Here is a 23,009-nt window from a genome sequence, read left to right as displayed (position 1 = left end):
ATTATATAATGTCCAGTTGACCGTATGTATTTATAGCCGTGTCTTCAAATTGTGAAGACTTTTGAATGTGAGCCAAGCCTATGCGTGGGGCGCATGTTTTTTTTAATGTCACTACGCATGCACCCAATTCGTTAGCTTGAGAAGGGAACATGGCGGCGTCCCTGATTTGCGGCCGATTGTCGGCTAGCCTGAGAAATTCTGGGGCAAGATCGACGCGTAACACTGCATCCAAAGTAAGTTCTACCTTGACAAAAATGTTATGAAATCCGGCTGCCTGTACCTGTGATAATTTTTCTGCTGCACCATCTTCGATGTCCCTGAGAAATGGGGTGAAATTTGACATTAGCTTATCTCATTTGAGGTAGCTAGGAAGCTGGCTCTTTTGGCTAACTAGCCACATAGCCAGCGAGCTAAACGTTAGCAAACGTCGTTGCTTGTTTAGCAATGGAGAGACGAATGTATCAATCAGTACATGTATTTAAACAAGCTTATGGGGGTTCAGGGATTTGGTTGTTCGCAATAGCTTTTCGCTCACATACAGTACTAGTTAAGACCGTGACCTCCAACACAGCTGTCATAGACTAGAGACGATAGGACAGGGAGGGGGGTGCCAGGAGCGTCATGCCCATCGGGGGTACAGGGGTAAGTGCCCCCTCAGATTTGTCCTGTATAATAGCACTTAACAACTTTTTGCTTATATATATATGATTATGACTAGATTGCAGGTAAAATATGGTTCACGTGTTTGGAAAAAAAAGTTGTTCTAAGTTCTCCAGCCCCCAAAGCATCCTCACATACTTTCTGCCTCCTTGGATTTTTGGGGTGCATGATGCCTCCGGGGGTGAAGAGAGGATATGCACCATCCAGGCTGTTTGTTCATGCTCACTTGCACTGACAAAGCTGACATTTTTAGAACCAAGTTCCAAGTTAGAAAAAAATGAGTTTGATGTTGACATAATGATTAATTTGATGCCAAATGACATGTTTAATGTATTCCTCTTTCATATCTGCAAACTTACAGTATTGCATACATCTACTCCACATTTTTTTGTTGTGTGTATGTGCCCTTTTAGTCTTTTGTATGGGTGTGGCTATTCTTATTCAGTGTCCTTTCACAGAGTGCTATGTACTCCCCCTGATATATGAGTAGGTACTGTCATGTTACTGCATCATGTACCACCCTACAACTTTTTCTCTCCTCTATCCCCCTCTCTCCTCTACCCCCCCCCCCCCTCTCTCCAGGTGCTGGGTGGTTCCTCCGGCCTTCTTGGGGCTCAGCAGCAGCCCTCCCACCTTCAGCAGCAGCAGAGGAACCTCTCCCTGCATGAGTACATGAGCATCGGCCTGCTCAAAGAGGCTGGCGTCTGTGTGCCCGAGGGCAAGGTTGCCAGCTCACCCGATGAAGCCTACTCTGTTGCCAAGGAGATTGGTAAGCCATGCCTTAATAGGATGTGGTCAAATTAATTTGAGTAAGCTAATTTGGGGGAGCGTGTGTAGTCCCCTCCTGTACTCCCTATTCACCCACGACTGCGTGGCCAAACCCGACTCCAACACCATCAAGTTTGCTGACGACACAACGGTGGTAGGCCTGATCACCGACAACGATGAGACAGCCTATAGGGAAGAGGTCAGAGACTGCCGGGACACCATCCTCTTCCTCAACGTGACCAAGACAAGAGATGATGTGCACTACAGGAAAATCAGGCGCAAAAGCACCCATTTACATTGACAGGGCTGTAGAGTGGGTCGAGAGTTTTATGTTCCTTGATGTCCACATCACCAACAAACTATTATGGTCCAAACTAGAGGTCGACCGATTAATCGAAATGGCCGATGTTAATTAGGGCCAATTTCAAGTTTTCATAACAATCGGAAATCGGTATTTTTGGACGCCAATTTAATTTTTAATTTTTATACCTTTTATTTAACTAGGCATGTCAGTTAAGAACACATTCTTATTTTCAATGACGGCCTAGGAACGGTGGGTTAACTGCCTTGTTCAGGGGCAGAACGACAGATTTTCACCTTGTCAGCTCGGGGGATCCAATCTTGCAACCTTAAAGTTAACTAGTCCAATGCAATATCGACCTGCCTGTTATGCGAATGCAGTAAGCCAAGGTAAGTTGCTAGCTAGCATTAAACTTATCTTACAAAAAACAATCAATCATAATCACTAGTTAACTACACATGGTTGATGATATTACTAGATATTATCTAGCGTGTCCTGCATTGCATATAATCTGACTGAGCATACAAGTATCTGACTGAGCTGTGGTAGGCAGAAGCAGGCGTGTAAACATTCATTCAAACAGCACTTTTGTGCATTTTGCCAGCAGCTCTTCATTGTGCGAGCGGTTGGAGCGAGCGGTCGCATCCGCATTTCGCTCCGCAGGTAGTATAACTTTTTCATTACATTTCATTATAGTACAACGGTTTGATTTGTCTAATCTTAGCAATTTCTTCTTAGCTAGCTACATAGTCGTCTTTGTATCAAAGATAATTGCGTAATTATCGTATTTCGTCGTCCTAACGTAGTCTTCACTGCTCTGCCCAGCAGCTAGCCAGCTAGCAAACGTCCACCGATTAGCAGCACTGTAGAAACTATTACACTCAACTGAACGACTTGATTAGTGTATTGTTAGCTAGCTACATAGCTGTCTTTGCTGTCTTCGTATCCAAGATAATTGTGTAGTTTAGAGTGTGTAGTCTTATAGTGATTATCTTAATTTACCGAGGTTAGCTAGCCAGCTATTTGTCGTCCTTAACGTAGGAGACACTGCTAGCTAGCCAACAGCTAGCCAACGTCTTCCGAATAGAACTCAACAACCCGGTCGCATTCCGCTTCGCTCCACAGGTAGTATCACATTTTCATTTAATTTCATTACAGTACAACTGTTTGATTTGTTTGATCGTAGCTAGCTACATAGCTAGCTACATAGCCGTCTTTGTATCAAAGATAATTGTGTAGTCTGGAGAGATTTTCTAGGTTAGCTAGCCAGCTATTGTCGTTCTTTTAACGCAACGTAACGTAATCAACACTGCTAGCTAGCCCCCGAATAGCAGCACTGTAGAAACTATTACACTCAACGGAACGACTTGATTAGTGTAATGTCAACAACGCAGCCACTGCCAGCTAGCCTACAAAGTCAACAACGCAGCCACTGCCAGCTAGCCTACTTCAGCAGTGCTGTATCATTTTAGTCAATAAGATTCTTGCTACGTAAGCTTAACTTTCTGAACATTCGATACGTGTAGTCCACTTGTCATTCCAATCTCCTTTGCATTAGCGTAGCCTCTTCTGTAGCCTGTCAACTATGTGTCTGTCTATCCCTGTTCTCTCCTCTCTGCACAGACCATACAAACGCTCCACACCGCGTGGCCGCGGCCACCCTAATCTGGTGGTCCCAGCGCGCACGACCCACGTGGAGTTCCAGGTCTCTGGTAGCCTCTGGAACTGCCGATCTGCGGCCAACAAGGCAGAGTTCATCTCAGCCTATGCCTCCCTCCAGTCCCTCGACTTCTTGGCACTGACGGAAACATGGATCACCACAGATAACACTGCCACTCCTACTACTCTCTCTTCGTCCGCCCACGTGTTCTCGCACACCCCGAGAGCTTCTGGTCAGCGGGGTGGTGGCACCGGGATCCTCATCTCTCCCAAGTGGTCATTCTCTCTTTCTCCCCTTACCCATCTGTCTATCGCCTCCTTTGAATTCCATGCTGTCACAGTTACCAGCCCTTTCAAGCTTAACATCCTTATCATTTATTGCCCTCCAGGTTCCCTCGGAGAGTTCATCAATGAGCTTGATGCCTTGATAAGCTCCTTTCCTGAGGACGGCTCACCTCTCACAGTTCTGGGCGACTTTAACCTCCCCACGTCTACCTTTGACTCATTCCTCTCTGCCTCCTTCTTTCCACTCCTCTCCTCTTTTGACCTCACCCTCTCACCTTCCCCCCCTACTCACAAGGCAGGCAATACGCTCGACCTCATCTTTACTAGATGCTGTTCTTCCACTAACCTCATTGCAACTCCCCTCCAAGTCTCCGACCACTACCTTGTATCCTTTTCCCTCTCGCTCTCATGCAACACTTCCCACACTGCCCCTACTCGGATGGTATCGCGCCGTCCCAACCTTCGCTCTCTCTCCCCCGCTACTCTCTCCTCTTCCATCCTATCATCTCTTCCCTCTGCTCAAACCTTCTCCAACCTATCTCCTGATTCTGCCTCCTCAACCCTCCTCTCCTCCCTTTCTGCATCCTTTGACTCTCTATGCCCCCTATCCTCCAGGCCGGCTCGGTCCTCCCCTCCCGCTCCGTGGCTCGACGACTCATTGCGAGCTCACAGAACAGGGCTCCGGGCAGCCGAGCGGAAATGTAGGAAAACTCGCCTCCCTGCGGACCTGGCATCCTTTCGCTCCCTCCTCTCTACATTTTCCTCTTCTGTCTCTGCTGCTAAAGCCACTTTCTACCACTCTAAATTCCAAGCTTCTGCCTCTAACCCTAGGAAGCTCTTTGCCACCTTCTCCTCCCTCCTGAACCCCCCCCCTCCTCCCTCTCTGCAAATGACTTCGTCAACCATTTTGAAAAGAAGGTCGACGACATCCGATCCTCGTTTGCTAAGTCAAACGACACCGCTGGTTCTGCTCACACTGCCCTACCCTGTGCTCTGACCTCTTTCTCCCCTCTCTCTCTAGATGAAATCTTGCGTCTTGTGACGGCCGGCCGCCCAACAACCTGCCCGCTTGACCCTATCCCCTCCTCTCTTCTCCAGACCATTTCTGGAGACCTTCTCCTTTACCTCACCTCGCTCATCAACTCATCCCTGACCGCTGGCTACGTCCCTTCCGTCTTCAAGAGAGCGAGAGTTGCACCCCTTCTGAAAAAACCTACACTCGATCCCTCCGATGTCAACAACTACAGACCAGTATCCCTTCTATCTTTTCTCTCCAAAACTCTTGAACGTGCCGTCCTTGGCCAGCTCTCCCGCTATCTCTCTCAGAATGACCTTCTTGATCCAAATCAGTCAGGTTTCAAGACTAGTCATTCAACTGAGACTGCTCTTCTCTGTATCACGGAGGCGCTCCGCACCGCTAAAGCTAACTCTCTCTCCTCTGCTCTCATCCTTCTAGACCTATCGGCTGCCTTCGATACTGTGAACCATCAGATCCTCCTCTCCACCCTCTCCGAGTTGGGCATCTCCGGCGCGGCCCACGCTTGGATTGCGTCCTACCTGACAGGTCGCTCCTACCAGGTGGCGTGGCGAGAATCTGTCTCCTCACCACACGCTCTCACCACTGGTGTCCCCCAGGGCTCTGTTCTAGGCCCTCCTATTCTCGCTATACACCAAGTCACTTGGCTCTGTCATAACCTCACATGGTCTCTCCTATCATTGCTATGCAGACGACACACAATTAATCCTCTCCTTTCCCCCTTCTGATGACCAGGTGGCGAATCGCATCTCTGCATGTCTGGCAGACATATCAGTGTGGATGACGGATCACCACCTCAAGCTGAACCTCGGCAAGACGGAGCTGCTCTTCCTCCCGGGGAAGGACTGCCCGTTCCATGATCTCGCCATCACGGTTGACAACTCCATTGTGTCCTCCTCCCAGAGCGCTAAGAACCTTGGCGTGATCCTGGACAACACCCTGTCGTTCTCAACTAACATCAAGGCGGTGGCCCGTTCCTGTAGGTTCATGCTCTACAACATCCGCAGAGTACGACCCTGCCTCACACAGGAAGCGGCGCAGGTCCTAATCCAGGCACTTGTCATCTCCCGTCTGGATTACTGCAACTCGCTGTTGGCTGGGCTCCCTGCCTGTGCCATTAAACCCCTATAACTCATCCAGAACGCCGCAGCCCGTCTGGTGTTCAACCTTCCCAAGTTCTCTCACGTCACCCCGCTCCTCCGCTCTCTCCACTGGCTTCCAGTTGAAGCTCGCATCCGCTACAAGACCATGGTGCTTGCCTACGGAGCTGTGAGGGGAACGGCACCTCAGTACCTCCAGGCTCTGATCAGGCCCTACACCCAAACAAGGGCACTGCGTTCATCCACCTCTGGCCTGCTCGCCTCCCTACCACTGAGGAAGTACAGTTCCCGCTCAGCCCAGTCAAAACTGTTCGCTGCTCTGGCCCACCAATGGTGGAACAAACTCCCTCACGACGCCAGGACAGCGGAGTCAATCACCACCTTCCGGAGACACCTGAAACCCCACCTCTTTAAGGAATACCTAGGATAGGATAAGTAATCCTTCTCACCCCCCTTTAAGATTTAGATGCACTATTGTAAAGTCACTGTTCCACTGGATGTCATAAGGTGAATGCACCAATTTGTAAGTCACTCTGGATAAGAGCGTCTGCTAAATGACTTAAATGTAAATGTAAATGTAAATTGTGCGTCAAGCATTGCGCTTTTTATGACTTCAAGCCTATCAACTCCCGAGATGAGGCTGGTGTAACCGAAGTGAAATGGCAATACTAAAGTGCCTATAAGAACTTGTCAATAATCAAAGGTTAATGAAATACAAATGGTATAGAGGGAAATAGTCCTATAATTCCTACAATAACTACAACCTAAAACTTATTACCTGGGAATATTGAAGACTCATGTTAAAAGGAACCACCAGCTTTCATATGTTCTCATGTTCTGAGGAAGGAACTGAAAAGTTAGCTTTCTTACATAGCACATATTGCACTTTTACTTCTCCAACACTTTTTTTTTTGCATTATTTAAACCAAATTGAACATGTTTCATTATTTATTTGAGGCTAAATTGATTTTATTGATGTATTATATTAAGTTAAAATAAGTGTTCATTCAGTATTGTTGTAATTGTCATTATTACAAATGTATTTTTTTTTTAAATCGGCCGATTAATCGGTATTGGCTTTTTTGGTCCTCCAATAATTGGTATCGGCGTTGAAAAAAATAATTATATATATATATATATAAAATCATAATCCAAACCGACCTCAAAGGCACTAATCAGTCAGCACTACTGAGTAAGGTATGTTGTCAGAGTGGGCTGTAGGCCTATACTGTAATCTAGGGATTTCTCTGTATCATCGTAGTGCCATAGTAAGAGGTCAGAGAGAACGTCTGGAAGTTTATAATATCTTATAAGAATTCAAAAGGCACAAAGACAGCCCTAAAATGGCACTTAGTAGCTTTAATTACTAACGATAACCAGCATCTGTTGACTGTACCTGATCCAAAACTTCGATACTTCTCATACTAATAGCCTGTTCTCCATATTATATCTTCTTTGTAAATGGTGAGCCAACATGTTTTCAACATTTATCAAGTTTGAAGTTTTATTAGGCGTATGTACAGGATACGGATGGTATACATTGTCCAACAAATTGTTTATTATTATAATATATATATATATATACACTGCTCAAAAAAATAAAGGGAACACTAAAATAACACATCCTAGATCTGAATGAATTAAATATTATTATTAAATATTTTTTTCTTTAGATAGTTGAATGTGCTGACAACGAAATCACACATTATCAATGGAAATCAAATTTATCAACCCATGGAGGTCTGGATTTGGAGTCGCACTCAAAGTTAAAGTGGAAAACTACACTACAGGCTGATCCAACTTTGATCTAATGTCCTTAAAACAAGTCAAAATGAGGCTCAGTAGTGTGTGTGGCCTCCACGTGCCTGTATGACCTCCCTACAACGCCTGGGCATGCTCCTGATGAGGTGGCGGATGGTCTCCTGAGGGATCTCCTCCCAGACCTAGACTAAAGCATCCGCCAACTCCTGGACAGTCTGTGGTGCAACGTGGCGTTGTTGGATGGAGCGAGATGTGCTCAATTGGATTCAGGTCTGGGGAACGGGCGGGCCAGTCCATAGCATCAATGCCTTCCTCTTGCAGGAACTGCTGACACACTCCAGCCACATGAGGTCTAGCATTGTCTTGCATTAGGAGGATCCCAGGGCCAACTTCACCAGCATATGGTCTCACAAGGGGTCTGAGGATCTCATCTCGGTACCTAATGGCAGTCAGGCTACCTCTGGCGAGCACATGGAGGGCTGTGCGGCCCCCCAAAGAAATGCCACCCTACACCATGACTGACCCACCGCCAAACCGGTCATGTTTGAGGATGTTACAGTTAGCAGGACATTCTCCACGGCGTCTCCAGACTGTCACGTCTGTCACATGTGCTCAGTGTGAACCTGCTTTCATCTGTGAAGAGCACAGGGTTCTCTGGCAAATGAAAAACGTCCTGCACGGTGTTGGGCTGTAAGCACCTGTAAGCACCTGTGGACGTCGGGCCCTCATACCACCCTCATGGAGTCTGTTTCTGACCATTTGAGCAGACACATGCACATTTGTGGCCTGCTGGACGTCATTTTGCAGGGCTCTGGCAGTGCTCCTCCTTGCACAAAGGCGGAGGTAGCGGTCCTGCAGCTGGGTTGTTGCCCTCCTACGGCCTCCTCCACGTCTCCTGATGTACTGGCCTGTCTCCTGGTAGCGCCACCATGCTCTGGACACAACGCTGACAGACACAGTAAACCTTCTTGCCACAGCTCGCATTGATGTTCCATCCTGGATGAGCTGCACTACCTGAGCCACTTGTGTGGGTTGTAGACTACGTCTCATGCTACCACTAGAGTGAAAGCACCGCCAGCATTCAAAAGTGACCAAAACATCAGCCAGGAAGCATAGAAGTGGTCTGTGGTCCACACCTGCAGAACCACTCCTTTATTGTGTGTGTCTTGCTAATTGCCTATAATTTCCACCTGTTGTCTATTCCATTTGCACAACAGCATGTGAAATTTATTGTTAATCAGTGTTGCTTCCTAAGTGGACAGTGTGATTGACTTGGAGTTACATTATGTTGTTTAAGTGTTCCCTTTTATTTTTTGAGCAATATATATATATATATATATTGTGTGTTTAAAAAAAAACGTTTAATTTAACTAGGCAAGTCAGTTAAGAACTAATTCTTATTTACAACGATTGCCTACATTGGCCAAAAACGGATGACGCTGGGCCAATTCTGCTCCGCCCTATGGCACTCACAATCACGGCTGGTTGTGATACAGCCTGGAATCAAACCATGGTGCTTGTAGTGATGTCTCAGGCACTGAGATGCAGTGCCTTAGACCGCTGCACCACTCGCGAGCCCCAAATGCTAACTTGCAAGTTCCTTCTTGACAATGCAACAACAATGAGAAATAATAAAAGTTAAGAATATGAAAAAAAGTCTCATGTTAAAATACTTACCTGTCCCTTTATGGGCTGGGGGGGGTACCATTGTTATGGGGCATTCTGGTGTGTGTGACTGCTCATCTGCATTTGCAAATCAGCAAAAGTGATTTGAATCAAATCTGAGTTAACAAATCGAAATCGAATCTATTCAAATCTTTGGAGTCAGCCCTAGTGTACTTTCTTGTTACTTTGAAAATGGCATGTATACACATTCACCCAAATATCTCTGGACTAATCTGAGAGTGCTGCACACAGAACCTGTAGCCTACATCTGACATGGTGTGACCCTTGGCCTTGTTTAGGGTGTTTTTAATAGCCTCTGAGGCAGCAGCAGAGACTACAGTCTAAACATAACACTGAACCCAAGGCTATCAGTTAACACTTCTGCAGCCTGCTGTGCTCAGCTGGACACACAGTAACCTGTTTACACCTATCTGTGCTTCCTTTTCCTCAGGGGCCAGTGTCATGGAATTACTCTACTCCTGGACTAGCCTTTTTGATAAATGGCATTGCTCTGGACTAGGGATAATCTTTTAATTGGATTCAGACTAGTGTTTATTATATGTCAATGAAATCAAAATGTCCTCCCAGGCTTTACATAGAGGTTTTAGGCATGTCATTTTTATGTAGCCTACTCTGTAACTAACTGTAATAGTGTGTTGTCTAACTTTGTTAATATGTTACAATACTAGATCAATAAAGTTAAATCATCTCTGACCTACTGAATTCCTCTGTGGTAATCAGTAGGGCTAAACATGATGTAGAACAATGTATCCATTCACTGTGTAGCTTACTCGATGCTAACACAGTTTTCTGGTTGTGGATAAAGATTAACGTGACAATGTCCAGAAGTAGCCTAGTCATTTAGGGCCATGAGTGCATGCCTTTGCTAGAAAGCTTGTGTTAGGCAGTGTTTGCACTGACAATGTTTTGTGTAGTTTGTACATCTGCATTATTATCGGTCTGTGTGTGTAATTGGCAGTGGAGTGTTGGGCTAGTCTGTAACTGCTATGGTCTTTCTCCCTCGTGTGTGTGTGTGTGTGTGTGGGTGTCTCAGGCACCAAGGATCTAGTGGTGAAGGCTCAAGTGTTGGCTGGAGGCCGAGGCAAAGGCACCTTCGAGGGAGGTCTGAAGGGAGGAGTGAAGATTGTCTACTCGTGAGTGTCCAAGAGAACCCCTCTCAAACTGCACCCATTTCTACTCTGTGTCAATTCTTCTGTCTCTCTTCCCCTCTCCTACAGTCCAGAGGAGGCCCGGGACATCTCCTCTCAGATGATTGGTCGTAAGCTTTACACCAAGCAGACAGGCGAGCAGGGCCGTATCTGTAACCAGGTGTTCATCTGTGAGCGCAGGTACCCCCGCAGGGAGTACTACTTCGCCATCACCATGGAGAGATCCTTCCAGGTGAGGTCATTCCCGCCCCTTCACGCCTCTCAGGTGACAACAGCTGATAAATCACGCTCAGCCATTCTGGGTCAGGCTGTCAGATTTGACATATTGGGCAGCTGTTATTCTTGATTTTGAATGTTGATTGTGTTGTGTTGGATGGTCCCACTAGATGGCGTAGTGGTAAAGGACATGGCCGTGGACATGTTGAAATACTTGTGCTCCGTGGGACTTGCTTGTCCAGCTGCTCTTATAGCTCGGTTCTCTAAATAGGATAATGAGACACCTGTTGTCATTGAGAATTTGAAGACCAATGGATCAATCCAATCATTTGTTACATTTATTTATTTAGCCCAGGTAATATTAGGTTAACTATTTAATATCTATATTGACCCTTTTTGCACAACTCTTTACTCATCACATATGCTGCTGCTTTTTATTATCTATCCAGTCACTTTAGCCCTACCTTTATGTATCTACCTCAATTACCTTGTACCCCTGCAGTACCACTGTAATGGTATATAGCCAAGTTATTGTTACTCATTGTGTATTTATTCCTTGTGTTATTATTTTTTTTATTTTCTCTGCATTGTTGGAAAGGGCCCGTAAGTAAGCATTTCACTGTTAGTCTACACCTGTTGTTTACGAAGCATATGACAAATACAATTTGATTTGCTGTGAGACATATGTTCCATTAATTTGCTCTTTTTTAGTTTGATGATTGTGTAAAATGATTGGTACTCATAATCTCTCGGCCCCTCCCTCTGAACAGGGCCCCGTGTTGATTGGCAGCTCTCAGGGGGGCGTGAACATCGAGGATGTGGCAGCAGAGAATCCCGACGCCATTGTGAAGGAGCCAATCGACATCATGGAGGGAATCAAGATGGAACAAGCTGTTTCGGTACAGTTGAGATCGGGTTGTAAAAATACCTCTTGATTTGTCTTTCAGTCTCTTAGATCCCAGGAAACATTACATATCCTGGTAAATAAACAATACTCCACCTGATTTTAAAGCTAGCTATTTTGGTCCATGTTTAAACAAACAACTTGCGGTAACATTTATATTCAAATTAGGTCTGATTTGAGTTTCTCTCTAAAGACAAGGGCCTCAGAACCTTATTAGTTAGGCAGTGTAATATCTTTAAACGTCAGGTTTTGACTGTGATATGCTCAGTCAACATTGCATCTCACACACTACATGTGTCTCAAAGTGCCTGCAATGTTACCATGACCTGCCAACGTCTCTCACATTCACTATAAATCAAATTTATTTATATAGCCCTTCTATATAGCCCCCCTTACATCAGCTGATATCTGTACAGAAACCCAGCCTAAAACCCCAAACAGCAAGCAAAGCAGGTGTAGATGTACGGTGGCTAGGAAAAACTCCCTAGAAAGGCCAAAACCTAGGAAGAAACCTAGAGAGTAAATGTCAGTTGGCTTTTCATAGCCGATCATTAAGAGTATCTCTACCGCTCCTGCTGTCTCTAGAGAGTTGAAAACAGCAGGTCTGGGACAGGTAGCACGACCGGTGAACAGGTCAGGGTTCCATAGCTGCAGGCAGAACAGTTGAAACTGGGGCAGCAGCACGGCCAGGTGGACTGGGGACAGCAAGGAGTCATCATGCCAGGTAGTCCTGAAGAATGGTCCTAGGGCTCAGGTCCTCCGAAAGAGAGAATTAGAGAGAGCATACTTAAATTCTCACAGGACATCGGATAAGACAGGAGAAATACTCCACGTATAAGACTGACCCTAGCCCCCCGACACAAACTACTGCAGCATAAATACTGGAGGCTGAGACAGGAGGGGTCAGGAGACACTGTGGCCCCATCCGATGATACCCCCGGACAGGGCCAAACACCTGCCCCACCCACTTTGCCAAAGCACAGCCCCCACACACTAGAGGGATATCTTCAACCACCAACTTAACATCCTGAGACAAGGCCGAGTATAGCCCACAAAGATCTCCGCCACGGCACAACCCAAGGGGGGCGCCAACCCAGACTATACCCCTCATTGTCATTTGTTCCTGCTCTCCTTCAACTCCTCTCACCTTCAATTGAATTCAAGTGTTTTACAAGCTGGTAATAGATTTCTAAATGTTGCTAAAGTAGAAGTAAATGACAAACAATGTAGATTTGAAGAACTGATATTGATACATTTCATTCTTTTGCTCTTTTCTCGGTCTTCTCTGTCTTCGCTCTCTCTCCAGATTGCCACAAAGATGGGCTTCCCTGCTGCTCTGATTGACGACGCAGCTGCTAACATAATCAAGCTCTACAACGTCTTCATGAAGTTTGACGCCTCCATGCTGGAGATCAACCCCATGGTGGAGGACGCCTCTGGCCAGGGTACACATACACTTGCTTTTCGTTGCTAGTGATGTTGTTAGTCAGGAGTGTTAAGAGCTGGGTGAGAGTGTGTTGCTTGGTTGGAGGCTTCTCCCATTGATCTATGACTCAATCAATCATTCTCATTAACACACTCCCAGTGAAAAACCCTAGTGTGAATCACTGCACTTTTTAACTGATGGGCCAAATAGGCAGCTAAACCCCATGGTACTGAAGGAATGATGGTGTTATTGCACAACCAACTGTCTTCAACATCATAGCCATACATGGTAGAGTATGGTGGCTGGGTGAAATAAGAGGCCTTATGTTAGCTTTGAAATGTAAAAGGCATTCCAGTGCTCATATGTACTTCGAATTACTTTGTGGTTATTGGCTGACTTGACCAACCCCAAACATACCAGGAGAGTTGATTGACAGTAGGAATGGCCAGTGCTGACCCTTTGACCCTACTACATTAGCAACATCTGTAGTATCTTATCTGTCACTAACCCAGATCTGTCCTTGACATGTATAGTACAGCCAACCATGGTTACACAGTAAAGCTATGTCACAGAACTATACTCAACAAAAATATAAACGCAACATGTAAAGTGTTGATTTCATGAGCGGTAATAAAAGATCCCAGATATTTTTCATACACGTAAAAATATTATTTCTTTCAAAATGTGTGCACACATTTGTTTACAACCCTGTTAGTTAGACTGTACCCTTTGCCAATATTGTCCATCCACCTGACAGGTGTGGCATATCAAGAAGCTGATTAAACAGCATGATCATTACAATGGCTACTATCTTGGTTGAGCAATCATTTTTTTCATTTTTTTCAAAAAAAAAAATTCACCAATCGATTGGTTGAAAAGTTAAAAGGTGTATTTTTCCATATATAGACAAATCCTATGTGTTTTAATCAAATCAACTATTTGCACTGAGCTTGTCTGATGCTTTAAGCACAATGTTTGATTAAGAGAGACAAATGTCTCGAGGGAGTCCGACCACAATTGATTTGATTGTGCCGGGTCTGGTTCAGACTTGCTGTGTTAAAAAAAAAGCAAGTGACTGTGTGACTAGCACCTGGTGTCTGTCTCTCCTTGCTGCAGCGACCACTACAGAATATCAGCAGTGTATCGCGCTGTCTGTGTTGTTGAAGCTGCAACATAATTATAGCTATTTCTGACTGAAAAGTTGTTACTGTAATCCCTAATTTGTTAAGGAAAAACATTTTCCTATTCCCTCAACCATTGCTCTCTTTATGTGAAACATGACCAATAGGACGTGACCTATATCATAATCACATCAATAAATAGGTTATAACAAACTCTGAACACCATAACACGTGACAGAAAAATGGATGCAGAGGATGTGACAAATAAACAAAATTGGGTATGTGGTTTCTCAGCTGGTAAAGGGGAAGTCAGATATGTGGAATGAATGTGATCGTTGTAGAAAATAAAAAGGAAGTAAGGAGCAAATGATGCGTGCATATTATGTGTGCCAAACAAATGCTGTTAGATTAGAATATAATTTTTCTGACAGTTTGGAACAATGTAAACTATTAGAACACACACACTAGACAGAGGAACTCTGCCTAGAAGGCCAGTATCCAGGAGTTGCCTCTTCACTGTTGATGTTGAGGCTGGTGTTTTGCGGGTACTATTTAATGAAGATGCCAGTTGAGGACTTGTGAGGCGTCTGTTTCTCAGACTAGACACTAATGTGTCTAGTGTCTAGACTGACGAGTTTCAGAAGAAAGTTCTTTCTTTCTGGCCATTTTGAGCCTGTAAATCGAATCCACAAATGCTGATGCTCCAGATACTCAACTTGTCTAAACAAGGCCCGTTTGTTTTATTGCTTCTTTAATCAGAACAGTTTTCAGCTGTGCTTACATAATTGCAAAAGGGTTTTCTTATGATCAATTAGCCTTTTAAAATTATAAACTTGGATTATCTAACACAACATGCCATTGGAACACAGGAATGATGGTTGCTGATAATGGGCCTATGTAGATATTCCGTAACAAATCAGCCGTTTCCAGCTACAATAATCATTTACAACATTAACAATGTCTACACTGTATTTCTGATCAATTTGATGTTATTTTAATGAACGCAAAATGAGCTTTTCTTTCAAAAACAAGGACATTTCTAAGTGACCCCAAACTTTTGAACGGTAGTGTTTATGGGTGATTTTGAAGCCAGACTGGTGTCTAGTACACCATGATTTGTATTTATTTATTTTGCTACTGCGTGACTAAAGAAATGTCAGTCGACAAACAGCCCATCGACCAAACAATTGTCCAGTCTTCTAAATGGGGTCAACCCTAATCATTACACAGGTCCACCTTGTGCTGGGGACAATAAAAGGCCACACTAAAATGTGTTGTCACACAGCACAATGCCACAGATGTCTCATGTTTTGAGGGAGCATGTAAATTGGCATGCTGACTGCAGGAATGTCCAACAGAGCTGTTGCCAGATAATTTTATGTTAATTTCTCTACCATAAACTGCCTCCGATGTCGTTTTAGAGAATTTGTCAGTTGTGTGGATGATCAGTTTGCTGATGTCAACGTTGTGAACAGAATGCCCCGTGGTGGTGGGATTATGCTATGGGCAGGCATAAGCTACTGACTACAAACTCAATTGCATTTTTATCGATGGCAATTTGAATGCACAGTGATACCGTGACGAGCTCCTGAGGCTAATTGCCGTGCCATTTATCTGCAGCCATCAACTCCATGTTTCAGCATGATAATGCATGGCCCATGTCGCAAGGATCTGTATACAATTCCTGGAAACGGAAAAATGTCCCTGTTCTTCCATGGTCTGAATACTCACCAGACATGTTACCCATCGAGCATGTTTGGGATGCTCTGGATCGCCGTGTACAGCAGCATGTTCCAATATCCCGCCGTGTACAGCAGCATGTTCCAATACCACTTTGCACAGCCATTGAATAGGAGTTGGACTACATTCCACAGGTCACAATCAACAGCCTAATCAACTATCTGCGAAGGAGATGCATGAGGCAAATGGATACTTAGTGGCTTTCTGATCCACACCCCTACTTTTCTTTTTAAGGTATCTGTGACATTTGTATTCCCAGTCATGTGAAATTCATAGATTGGGGCGTAATGATTTTTTTTTTTTTCAATTGACTGATTTCCTTATATGAACTGTAACTCAGTAAAATCTTTGAAATTGTTGAATGTTGCGTTTTTATATTTTTGTTCAGTATAGATAATCTGTTGCACCTTGGATCAGGCATTGGAGAATGTTCCCTCCAAGTACAACGAACATCTGCCTCAGGATTTGTTGTAATGAAGTTACAGGGTCATTGGATTTTTGTCAGCCATCTTGGGCTCAGCCTCTGTCTCCTGTGTGTCCCTCTGACAGTGATGTGCATGGACGCCAAGATCAACTTTGACTCGAACGCAGCGTATCGCCAGAAGAAGGTGTTTGACATGCAGGACTGGACCCAGGAGGATGCCAGGGACCGACAGGCAGCCAAGGCTGACCTCAACTACATTGGCCTGGACGGATCCATTGGGTGTCTGGGTGAGTGCCACAACACACCCAACACTGCTTCACAGCACCACACACCTAGCTTTATAGTAGCAGTAATGATAAAATAAAATAAAAATGTATATTCACTCTATATTCTCTGTGTTTGTGTAGTGAACGGGGCTGGTCTTGCCATGGCCACCATGGACATCATTAAGCTGCATGGTGGCACGCCTGCCAACTTCCTGGACGTGGGGGGCGGAGCTACAGCCCACCAGGTGATGGAGGCCTTTAAACTCATCACCTCTGACAGGAAGGTAAGGACTTGGAATGGGGGACACTTACCACTAACACCTAGCATCTCTGGTTGTCATTGAAGAAGCATTAATCTGCAGTAGGCTCTCACTTCTCACTGTGGCACCAATAAGCACAGACAGTGTTCCACAGTCCTTCACCCTGACCTCTGTCCCCAACTGGAATGGGACGGCTGGGTATCTAGAGCAGTAGTAGCCTGCAGTTGATACTATTGATGTTTTGATGGAGTTAGGGGGTAGGGATTCATTAGGAATTCCTGATGTTTGGACCTTCAGCTAGTTTACGGTTGTATAAAGTCACTTTTCAGTACACGCATCCCCTAGTTAGTAGGTGTATCTTTTGACAGACATTAGTCTGGACTTACCTGAAGATATCAGTAGGATAGCTCACTCGGAGGGTGGGGTTTACTACTGGTGGAACCTATTGGGTGACATTTAACTGTGGGAGTTTGAATGGGGGAGGACTTTAGAGGGAGTACAGGGAGGGTTCTAACCTGCTGTGTGACATACAGTTAGTCATTCATTCATTGATGGGTGAGTAGGTTTTTGATAGATGGTTATAAGCTCTCATGGGAGATTTGTGGCTAATTTCCTGTCTCTGTGTTGACACCTGCTTAGTGTGGTCCTAGTGGTGTCTGTGGTTTATTATGGAGCCTCAGTAATGGTGTGGTATTTATACATGTTAATTTAAACCACTACAGTTTTATAATACACATTACATTTACAGTGTGATCTTGATTTTGTTGAAGTTATATTACTTTTTTAAAGGTTTGGTTATTGTTCCTGTATGAATTTGTGATCAAGCTTTTGTGATTGCTTGGTTTTTGGTCTTCTATGGTCAATATCTTCGTTTATGCTTTCATGGTCAACTTCTTTGGTTTGTGGTCCTCAGGTGCAGGCCATCCTTGTGAACATCTTTGGTGGCATCATGAGGTGTGACATCATTGCTCAGGGCATCATCATGGCTGTTACAGACCTGGACCTGAAGATCCCCATTGTGGTGCGGTTACAAGGTGAGACTGACCTCCCTTATACCGTCAAGCACAAGGTAGCCAGCACAATAGCAGCTTGGCATGACCACCCTGTGGCAATTACAGTGAAAACTATTTTAACTTTGTTATATAGGCTACTACACTGCCATTTTGGCGTACATACTGGGCTGGGAGAGAGGTAGGGGGCGACAGTGGAGCGTGGCAATATAAAGGTCAACGAGCAAGCAGCTTGTCAGGATTAGTCTCTTCTAGTACTTCCCCACACACACTAGTGATGTGAGGGTAAAAAACAGTTGCATATTGCATATTGGGATGTTATTTTTTACGATTTACTATCGCAATATTATTTTTCCTTCATAGCTTGTTCTCTATCTTTTTTAAAGTAAGGTACCAATTTGTTTTCAGCACTTATTTCCATGACTGATAAATTCGTTTTCTCATGGCTCACTTTCTGCAGCAGACATGGTGAGCAATAATATGTTTAGAACATCGAATCGCAATAAAATCACAGTATCGAATCGCAATAAATATAGAATTGTGAGAATTGCAATGCATATCGTATTGGACCTAAGTATCACATAATACCGGCACTATGGGACCCTGTAGCTCCCAGCCTCTCCCTTCTGGACATGTTTGAAACACACAGGGACAAATAGAATGTGTGAAGTTATACAGAACTCAATCACTCATAAACTAAATGTAATTGTACTAAAATGATTTCCTTCAAACGGTTTAGTAATGTATAATGAACTTTCACAAATTAGACTTCTAATTTATTTAGTCTGCTATTTTAAATGCTTTTGTAATCATGATGCAGGGTTATTATTCCAATCGTCTAGCCCTGGTATTCCCAGGGCTACTCGCAATGCCGTCGGGGGGTAAGCCAAATAAAAAATGATTTACATTTTTAAAAATGTATATCAGTTTTTTTTTTAAGTTAACATCTTTTTCTTCACATTTTCAAACAGATAATTTATATTTTCAAACTGGGCTATACATTTGGGTGAGGTTTTTTTCTTGCCTGAATAGCCTCGTTTCACTGCCAAAAATAAAATGAAACCATCTAGTGTTCAGGGAAATAACAACACAATGTCAAATACAGGTAACCTAGTCAAATAATTAACATCCAATCACATTAACCGTTACTCTCTCGCGGGAATTCCATTAACGGTTTGTCTGTAGCCAAACTTAGCTGCTGCTCATGTTGGTGTCTGTACTGATGGCACAAAAGCCATGATAGGGAGACATAGTGGAGTGGTAACGTACGCGCAAGCAATTGCTCCCAACACCACTTGGGTACACTGCAGCATCCACGGGAGGCTCTTGCTGCCAAGGGAATGCCTGACAGCTTGAAATACGTTTTGGACACTACAGTGAATATGGTTAGCTTTGTTAAAGCAAGGCCCCTGAACTGTGTATTATTTGTGCTATGCAATGATATGGGCAGCGACCATGTAATGCTTTTTACAACATACAGAAGAAGTGCGCTGGTTATGAAGGGGCAAAGTATTGACACGTTTTTTTTAATTGAGAGAAGTTTAATTTTCACTTGTCTGACTGCTTCCATGATGATGTTTCTCACACAACTGGCCAATGTGGGTGATGATTTTTCTCGCCTGAATGATCTGAATCTTGGATTACAGGGACTCTGTGCAACTATATTCAATGTGTAGGACAAAATTGAGGCTATGATTAAGAAGTTGCAGCTCGTCTCTGACTGCATTAACAAGGACAACACACAGGTGTATGATTTTTTTTTTTGTGTGCAAATGAACTTAAGCTTTACGGACAATGTCAAATGTGATATAGCGAAGCACCCGAGTGAGTTGGGTGCACAATTATAAATTACGGATGACACAAATAACTGGATTTGTTATCCCTTTCATGCCCAGCCTCCCTCCAGTCCACTTACTGGTATCTGAGCTATATAAAAGAGAAGCAAAGCGCTTTCTAAAAGATCAGCATTCCTTCAGCCTCATTCTGTTATGTTTCAGGATCCAGAGTGGATGATGCCAAAGCTTTGATTGCCGCTAGCCCACTGAAGCTCCTGGCCTGTGACGATCTAGACGAGGCCGCTAGAATGGTACATACACTTCTCTACCTCTACCCCTCTAAGCACCCGGTCTGGTTTATGTAGGGTGGTGTGTTTGTGGTACAGTAGGTCTATGTGAAGTGTGTGAATGTGAAAAGGAATGTCAGGAACTGTTTGCGGTGTGTGTGAAAATGTGTGTGAGACGAGGGTCACCAGCAGGGTTGTGTGTGTGTGTGTGTGTGTGTGTGTGTGTGTGTGTGTGTGTGTGTGTGTGTGTGTGTGTGTGTGTGTGTGTGTGTGTGTGTGTGTGTGTGTGTGTGTGTGTGTGTGTGTGTGTGTGTGTGTGTGTGTGTGTGTGTGTGTGTGCGCGCGTGGTTTGTGTCAATTGACACAGTCATGGTATAGGTTGAAGTGACACTGCCTGAGTTGTATGGCTTTGATTTCTGGCAGAGCTAGCAGCAGTGACATGGAGTCAGAGCAGAGACCCCCTTTCTCTCATCTCGCCCCTCCATTTATCTTTCCCTCTACCAATAGTCTGGCTTTGCTCTCACTGACTCCCACTATCTCTCCTCTCCACTCGCTCTCCTTTGTTTTTGGAGTGTTTTACACCCAAAAGAGACAAGCATCAGTTAGCCAGCACAATGGCAGCTTGGCATGACCACCCTGTGGCAGTTACAGCCCCCCGCAATTAAAACTATTCATTTTTAGTGTTTGTCTGTTTTATAATGAGATCACTCATATAGTTCCCTTCTGCTGTGCTTCTGTTTAAAGTATTCTCTCTCTCTTTCCTCTTTGCAGGTTGTAAAGCTTTCTGAAATTGTGTCGCTGGCTCAGGAGGCTCATGTGGACATCTCTTTCCAGCTGCCACTCTAAGCCATGTCCCTTGACTCTATGACCACATCTGAACCCTGACACCCCACCCCTTGAACAACAAGAAGAGCCTCTCATTACTGAGCGAATACTACAACACAGCCCACCAACTTCTGTTAGTTCTGTTTCTCTCTTTCTCTCTCAGTGGCAAGGCTCCAAAATACACACACATACAGGTAACTGCCAAATTAAAGGAAACTAAGTAAATGAGGGATACAAAGTTGCCTGGCAACCCAGACTCCTTGCTCGTGCCAAACGCTATGCCACGCCCACGAACGTTAGTTTCTTCACTGCAAAGAGTCTGGATCTGAGTACCTTCCCGACCCTTCATCAAATGCGAACACATTCAGGGTCGTCTGATTGGTCCAGAAACCGATGATATGAATCAGAACACAGGTGTGTAAAGCTGCGGTTTGAAAATGTCATTAACTTTAGCTACTCTCTACTTTCCTCACTCGGTTTTGTTATGTGTGAAGGGGCTTCCTACTGTGGCTTGTCGGTTTGTTCAAGCACACTTATCAGATTAGACACTGGGGGCGCTCCTCCAGATTAGTCCAGTATTATTCACTCTGTTGTGTTTGTCCTCAGTGTATAGGTTACATTTACAACAATGCTCAAGAGACTTTTCACACCACATTCTTGCAATACTTAGTCAATAAACGCATACCTTAGGTTCCATGCTGGTATGGTTGAAAGAGGACTAATTACTGCAGGTGGGGGCATTTAAAGGGGTAACCCCGCCTCTCAGGTGGATGTGATCTGATTGATTACTTTGACTGAGGTGTGTGGTGACCAATAAGGATCAGGCTCCCCTCCAGGAGGTAGGGGTTTTGTACACGGTTCATTCTCCTGGATCAGTGGTTTAGAGAGGGTTACTGCTGGATGCAATGTCAGTCAGTCATAGCCCCCCCCCCCCCCCCCTTAAGTCTCCTGTCTGCCCCTGCAGGAGTGCCTTATATTGAGTGGTCTGAGAATGGGAGATGGGGTAAGAATTAGGGGGGGGTTTATAGGGCAGGTGCCCATTGTAATGACAGCTGCTAGGTTGTGACACTGGACTAATACTTGGCAAACTAAGAAAATAGTTTATGGAATGTAAATCACTCTTAGGAGTACCTCATGTCAATCATTTCATCTCCATGCAATTTGAAATGCATAGCTGAATAGTGGATTGTTCTGATTCTGGCAAGAGAGACTGACTCATACCTGGATAAAAGCATCGGAGTACTCCTTTACTCCTGAACTAGTATGAGTTATTTGTGAGTGTTTAGTGTGTGTGATATCTAAACTACTGCTTATCTGGTTGACTGCATGTTTGTGTATTTGTCTCTTCCATCCCTTCTATCGGAGGGTCTCCTATATAATAGTCTGCCACCATGTCACAGGAACAACCTTTCTCACTCTGTTCAGGTACATATGATGACAAAAATGGGGGTGGGCCGTGTCCACTCAACTGTTAAAAGATTGTACTGTAGTTAAGTCTTCTCTCTATTTCTCCCTATTTCTCCCTATCTCCCTCCATTCCTCTGTATCTGTTACTCCCCAGCCCTCAGAACACAGAAACACACATATTGTGAGTTGTAAGACATTTATTATATCTTGTAAATAACGAGACCGCTGTTTTCTTCTATAAAATATTTATGCTTCTCTTGGGGAGTAAAAAAAATGAATAAATGGAGAACACCGACTTTACTTTTTTGTTTGAGTTTTTTGCAGCACTTGTACTTGCAATGTGAAAGTTGTGTTTTACATCTCCTTATGGCTAGTTAGGTTGTGTTTGGCATTAGTCATGTCAACAAAAACAACAGAGGAATTGCTAAAGTGCAAATGTATATAATGACCAGGCTCATGTGACTCCAAATTAGCTTATATACTGTTGATATTAGCATAGTAGTGTTAGAATCTTTTAACATTTTCTACATGCCAGACTCTGTGTTGCATAATAATTTCAGCCTCTATTCAAATTTCTATTCTAACCAATAGAATCCAACTTTATTTTCTATCTCTAGAGTCACTGCGTGGATGCATACTGGGTTAAAACTGAATTGTGCACTGACAGAGCAGGGCTTACCTCCTGTTGCAAGCAGTGTCTCTGGAGACTCACTTCAAGGAGAAATTAGACTTGAAGATTCTTGAAACTAGGGACCACATCATACCATAATGTGGAGTTAATAATACTGCCTTTAATATTAGAGGTTCGCTTGAGTGGCTCTGCTTCTCTTTCTTTCAAACATTTTATTTCCCATACAGACAAAACCAACAATTTTAAAATAATAATAAAGCAATTTCCATGTCTTCAAGAATAGAACGAGATTGAATAGGCAAAAAAAAGTCAC

The 23,009-nt window shown here is 44.1% G+C and overlaps 1 protein-coding gene across 1 annotated transcript; it reads left to right on the top strand.

Moving 5' to 3' along the window:
* The first annotated feature begins 76 nt into the window (after positions 1 to 76).
* LOC124046738 (succinate--CoA ligase [ADP-forming] subunit beta, mitochondrial) lies at positions 77 to 22,361 on the top strand. The gene is made up of 11 exons (XM_046367462.1): positions 77 to 233; positions 1,243 to 1,429; positions 10,290 to 10,389; positions 10,474 to 10,636; positions 11,391 to 11,519; positions 12,831 to 12,969; positions 16,361 to 16,522; positions 16,643 to 16,785; positions 17,675 to 17,795; positions 19,769 to 19,857; positions 20,605 to 22,361. The coding sequence occupies exons 1-11, from the start codon at positions 150 to 152 to the stop codon at positions 20,677 to 20,679; spliced, it is 1,392 nt and encodes a 463-aa protein (XP_046223418.1). The 5' UTR covers positions 77 to 149; the 3' UTR covers positions 20,680 to 22,361.
* The last annotated feature ends 648 nt before the right edge of the window (positions 22,362 to 23,009 follow it).

Source organism: Oncorhynchus gorbuscha, linkage group LG01 (genome assembly GCF_021184085.1).
Source record: "Oncorhynchus gorbuscha isolate QuinsamMale2020 ecotype Even-year linkage group LG01, OgorEven_v1.0, whole genome shotgun sequence".
Classification (NCBI taxonomy): domain Eukaryota; kingdom Metazoa; phylum Chordata; class Actinopteri; order Salmoniformes; family Salmonidae; genus Oncorhynchus; species Oncorhynchus gorbuscha.
This window is presented reverse-complemented; position numbering and strand designations above follow the sequence as displayed.

What these genes read in the sequence shown, in the direction of transcription:
- LOC124046738 (XM_046367462.1), top strand. Translation starts at nt 150, where the DNA reads ATGGCGGCGTCCCTGATTTGCGGCCGATTGTCGGCTAGCCTGAGAAAT. An exon ending in GGAGTGAAGATTGTCTACTC is followed by an intron (nt 10,390 to 10,473) that starts GTGAGTGTCCAA and finishes CCTCTCCTACAG; the next exon opens with TCCAGAGGAGGCCCGGGACA. An exon ending in CGGATCCATTGGGTGTCTGG is followed by an intron (nt 16,523 to 16,642) that starts GTGAGTGCCACA and finishes GTGTTTGTGTAG; the next exon opens with TGAACGGGGCTGGTCTTGCC.